This window comes from Aquila chrysaetos, chromosome 11, assembly GCF_900496995.4.
Source record: "Aquila chrysaetos chrysaetos chromosome 11, bAquChr1.4, whole genome shotgun sequence".
Classification (NCBI taxonomy): Eukaryota; Metazoa; Chordata; class Aves; order Accipitriformes; family Accipitridae; genus Aquila; species Aquila chrysaetos.
In genome coordinates this window covers 42,533,345-42,539,085 of record NC_044014.1, presented here as the reverse complement: position 1 = coordinate 42,539,085, position 5,741 = coordinate 42,533,345, and the positions used below count along the sequence as shown (strand labels likewise).

General features: G+C 53.6%; 1 protein-coding gene across 1 annotated transcript; it reads left to right on the top strand.

Moving 5' to 3' along the window:
* Positions 1-4,775: 4,775 nt before the first annotated feature.
* LOC115348596 (olfactory receptor 14C36-like) lies at positions 4,776-5,741 on the top strand. The gene has a single exon (XM_030031518.2). It carries the CDS (start codon positions 4,806-4,808, stop codon positions 5,739-5,741), a length of 936 nt encoding a protein of 311 aa, XP_029887378.1. The 5' UTR covers positions 4,776-4,805.

Sequence of the window (5,741 nt, the reverse complement as noted above, 5' to 3'; positions counted from 1 at the left end):
TTCATGGTCACTACAGCCAAGGATGACACCGAGTATCACATCCCTGACCACATCTTCCTTGTTTGCCAGTACTGGGGCCAGGTGAAGCACCCAGGGCCCTTGCTGGCCCACCTAGGAGCTGTCTGAAGAAGTTGTCCCGAGATCCTCCAGACTGTTTGCACCCTGTTGGACCTGGTCCATGGATGCCAGGACAATTACAGTCCCCAGCAGGAACTGGCTCATTGACCTGCAGTCTTCATTGGGCTGCTGACAGAAGACTTCTCCTGCTTCCTCACCCTCATGGAGAGGTTCAGAACTGCCAGCACGATGTCACCCTTCCTGCTTCCTCTAATCCTCAGTGACAGAAGCTAACCCATCCTGGAAGAGCTCCACACATCCGAGCTGCCCCTTCACACAGGGCCAGCCCCATGCTCACCTTCCCTGGCACTCTCTTCTGCAGAGCCTCTATCCCTCTTTTGCAGCACCCCAGGTGAGCAAGCTGTCCCACCACATCTAATTTCATCCAAAACCTTCACAGTGCTGTGAGGCTCCAGCTCCTCCTGCCTGTGCACGTTTGGGCTGCAGCATCCCAGCCGTGGCACCGGGGCTGGGCACAGACTCCTTGCAGGCAGATACGGTAACAGGGACCCAGGACCCCACGCTGCTTCACACGCTAGAGTGTTTGACAGAAGTTCGTGCAACAAGGAACTGAGCTGCCCACAGACTGCCCTGCTGTCTCCAAGGCCAGAGAAACACGGCTGGGGAATGACACCGTGTCCAGAGAGGCGTTTGGTGACTCTGCAGAAATGCTGCAGGGCTTGTAGGGCAAACCGACAAGAAATAAGAAAGACGGGGAGAGATTTTTCAGTACGGCCTGTTGTGATAGGACAAGGGATAATGGTTTTTAACTAAAAGAGGGTGGATTCAGACTAGATATTAGGGAGAAATTTTTTACAGTGAGGGTGGTGAAACACTGGGACATGTTGCCCAGAGAGGTGGTTTCCCCCATCCCTGGAAACATTCAAGGTCAGGTTGGACAGAGCTCTGAGCAACCTGATCTAGTTGAAGATGTCCCTGGTCATTGCAGGGGAGGTTTCGACTAGATGACCTTGAAAGGTCCCTTCTAACCCAAACTATTTCATGGTTCTATGAATGTTGCTACACGTTCCACCCAAGACTGCCCTTCTCTGGGCTGAACAAGCCCACCTCTCAGCTTCTCCTCACATGGCGAGTGCTCCAGCCCTGACTTTCCTGGTTGCCCTCCCCTGAACTGGCTCCATTTTGCCAATGTCTTTCTTCCATTGTGTGGCGTCAAAACCTGAGAAATTCTTCTGGATGTAGTCGAACAAGTGCTGCGCGGAGGAGGACAATCACTTCCACTGGCTGTGCTCCTGCTCACATAGCCCAGGATACAGACAACCCAGAGCCTTCTCCACGGAGCTGCAGCCCAGCCGGGCAGTCTTTGACCGCTGTGATTGCAAGGGGTTAGATCACCACAGTAATTTGGATTTGGGTATCAGGAGGTTCCTGTTCACCCCCCAGTCCAGTCTATCAACATCCCTCAGGATGGCACTACTGTACTCCAGTGAACTGTCTGCTCCCCCGAATTTGGTGTCATCTGCAAATTGATGAGAAAGCCAAAGCTATTGCCCACTAGGCTCTAAGGTGATGCCCCCAGGCGTCTCTCAGCATTGCTCCTTTAAAGCTTGCAGTTACCTGCACATATCTTGGGCCCGCTCTGGCCCCTCAAACGTCACTAGGTGTTTGCGTCTGAAAACATGACTCCCAGCCTCCGTCTCCATTAATTAACAGGGCAGATGAGACAAGCAGCTCACATTCAGGTGCCTGTTTTGTGCACTCATGAACTGAGCCGTAGGAATCATACCTCCTGTGGGTTCGTGGGGTGTGCATGGGACAGAGCAGAGTCCCCTTCTAGCCCCAGGACTACAAATCCAGAATGAGATGCTTCAGTTGACTCAGCTGAATCCCTTTCTTCAGCAGGCATAAAGGAGATCCCTCCCTGTCGCTGTCTGGGTGTCCTGTGTAATGATGGGAAAAGAAAAGGTGATTCTTAAACCTCTTTCTTTTCCTGATAAGGGAAATGGCATTGCTGGAAATAAGTTTCTTTCCCCAGCTGAGGGAGGGAACATCAATGATTCCTTCAGCCTGGTTCCCAGCAAGTTCCCCAGGGACACCTGGAGGGAGCCCGGAGAGGGAAGAGAAAGAGGCACCTTGGGCTGCTCCTCTGCTGCTGAGCTGGGCTCCTGGGACGGGGGGAGCTCGTGGCAAACAAGCAGCGCTGCACAAAGACAGCTCTGCCCAGGAGCAGCTCCCCTGCAAAGCGCAGCAGGGCTGAGGGCACTGCCTGCAGGCAGCGAGGGGAGACAGGAGAAATGAAAAAGACATTACAGGCTGCGTGGAGTGGGAGACACCGAGAGCTCACGGAGGGAGAGATCTTCACAGCCCTGACACAGTAAGTCTCTGGCAGCAGGGCAATGCAGATGAGTATCCTGGAAGAATCTTGTAGAGCTGGCACATCCCATCTCATGGCAGATAGAATCTCGAATCGGGCAGGATGGCTCTCAGGGTTTCTTTCATGTGAAGAAGGATGTGCTGCAGAGCAGGGCTTCCCTGCTGCAACCTCTGAGGGACAGGGCATCACAGCTCCCTTGCCCTAGGGATGACTGCAGGAGCGTGAACCTGGGTGTGCACCAAGGACTGTCCTTCACCTGGAAGGTGAAGCTGTGGGTGGAAGGAGTGACCCTCAGCAGGGCAGGTGCTGTTGGGAAGGTGCTGTGTGGGTCAGGGCTGCTCAGAGCTCCAGATCAGCCCCCAGGACATTTCTGAGGGTAGTTTTCATGAATGTTGTCAATGCAGCAATTCCTATAAAGACAAAGAGCTTTCCTGAGTTTGTGCTTTGAGTTTCTTACTGCTGGTGAGGGTTGGGGAGGGGAGAGGAATGGAAAAGAAGATGTTAAGTTTGGACAAGAGACTGAGGCAGACACATCAGTAGGTCTGCTGAAAACCTGGTAACATCCCATGACCCAGCCTAAGACTGCAGCAGCATCACGTTTTTCTGGTTGTTTTCTTCTGATCTGCTCCTCTGGACCACCAAACGCCAAGAAGTCCCAGTGTGTGCCCTGCCACTGGAAGGTTTCTGCAGGGCAGAGCTGAGTGCACACACAGGGTGGGATGCAAAAAGACAGAGAAACAGCTAGAAGGGCAAAGAGCTGAGATATGTCAGGAGAAGAGAGGAAAGTGCTGTCAGAAGTGCTATGGAGGGTGGATTTGAGCAACTCCCTGTCCATTCCTCCAGTGCAGATGCCTTCTGCTGAGCAAGCCCCTCGTCTCCTCTCCCACCCAGAACAGTTTCTACCACAAAGACCGTGGCATCCAGGGCACGAGCTGCCTCCTCTTGCAGCCAGAGCTCTGGCAGAGGAGAGGTGTGTGTCTGCTGACACTGCCCCTTTTCTCCTGCACGACAGAGGGACTTGGAGTGACTCCCCAGCAATGCTGAAGTCAGGAGGGGTGTGCACAGCAGGGTAAGGTAATGGCTTTTCAGGGTATTTCTCTGCCTCTTTGCCTTATTCAGCATGAGGATCATGGTATTTCCCCATGCTGCTGTTTTTGCTGCTGTTTGCAGGCTCTCTGTGGATTGGAGCTTCAGCTGCAGTTCAGACACTAACCCTGAGAATCCTTCCACAGGGGTGTCTCCGTGGGAATAAGATGTCCATACCCACCTCTGACTCACTCTGGTGTGGACACAACACCCCAGAGTGGCGGGGTGTTGGCCTGGTCATCTGCGTGAGGAGTCACAACTTCTGCGTCACTCTCTGCCTGTCTGGGTTGAGGACAAGAGAGAGGAGTTTGGAGATCTGCACTTTGGATCTGGAAACCCCTGCTCCGTACAGTTCCTTTCTCAGAGTAACGTCTGAGTGTGATCACCCTCCGGCTGAGAAAAGCAGGACAGGGCAGCTGGGAACAAGACCAATGGAGACATCAGCTCTCCTGACTCTGAACTAAGGCACAGGGAACCCTTTTGTCTCTCAGGACTCACTAGTGTTGATGCTGAGAGCAATCCAAAAGCTGAGGTTTTCTAGCCCTTCAGTGAACGTGCCCCGAGTGTCACAAGGGCATCTAAAAATGAAGGAAGCCCCTGGGCCACAGCCCATCTTCTGGAGCACGGAGCAGTAAGATGCTGAGCAGCCTTCCTCCACGATGGGTGCTCCTCGCCTGAGGGAGACTGCGCACACAGTGACAGGTCCTACCTGCCCTTCTCTCATCACCGTGCCTGCAGACAGAGGGCGGGTGGAGGGAAACTGATGGGAAAGCAGGTTCTGTGTCAGTGGTGACTGATTCGGACCCAAACACCTCTGTTCAGAAGGGTAAAACTAGAAAAGGTAAATCCCTTCCAAGGCGCATTTCCAGAGGGAGGTGGCCCAAGTCCTAATATCGTCTCTTCCTGCAGGATATGGAGGCAATTCCCACGGAGTCACTGCATCCAGGCTCCTGCACTCAGCCCAGGGTTTCCATCTGCAGTGATTCCCTCGATATATGGGGCTTTTTCCACTTCTGTTTCCCGTCTGCAGTAGAGCAAGTCAGACTCCTGGGGAGCCCGTTGGCTGCGGTCCCTGTGCCTCATGCCATGCTGAGCCAGAATAAATCAGAATTGAAGGGACGGAGAAGCATGAAGTTCCCCTTGAGAAGGACAGAAACAATGTGGGCGGTTTCTCTGGAAAACAGAACAGGTTTTCCTCAGAGAAGCCTGCGCTGACTTCTCCATCTATTTTTCTCCTTGTACAGCACCCAAATCCCAGAGGCAGCAAATGCCCAACAGCAGCTCCATCACCCAGTTCCTCCTCCTGGAGTTTGCAGACACGCGGGAGCTGCAGCTTTTGCACTTCTGGCTCTTCCTGGGCATCTACCTGGCTGCCCTCCTGGGCAACGGCCTCATCATCATCGCTGTAGCCTGCGACCGGCACCTCCACACCCCCATGTACTTCTTCCTCCTCAACCTCTCCCTCCTCGACCTGGGCTCCATCTCCACCACTGTCCCCAAATCCATGGCCAACTCCCTCTGGGACACCAGGGATATTTCCTATGCAGGATGCACTGCTCAGGTCTTTTTCTTTCTCTTCTTGATGTCAGTGGAGTATTTTCTTCTCACCCTCGTGGCCTATGACCGCTACGTTGCCATCTGCAAACCCCTGCACTACGGGACCCTCCTGGGCAGCAGAGCTTGTGCCAACATGGCAGCAGCTGCCTGGGGCAGTGGTTTCCTCTATGCCGTGCTGCACACTGCCAACACATTTTCACTGCCACTCTGCCAAGGCAATGCCATAGACCAGTTCTTCTGTGAAATCCCCCAGATCCTCAAGCTCTCCTGCTCAGACTCCTACCTCAGGGAAGTTGTTCTGCTTGTCAGCAGTTTTGTCCTTGTTCTTGGATGTTTTGTTTTCATTGTGCTGTCCTATGCGCAGATCTTCAGGGCTGTGCTGAGGATCCCCTCTGAGCAGGGACGCCACAAAGCCTTTTCCACGTGCCTCCTTCATTTGGCCGTGGTCTCCCTGGTTATCAGCACCAGCATCATTGCCTACCTGAAGCCCCCCTCCATCTCTTCCCCATCCCTGGATCTGACGGTGGCAGTTCTGTACTCAGTTTTGCCCCCAGCATTGAACCCCCTCATCTGCAGCATGAGGAACCGGGAGCTCAAGGATGCCCTGAGGAAACTTATTCAATGGTTTCATCTTCAGCAGCAGTAA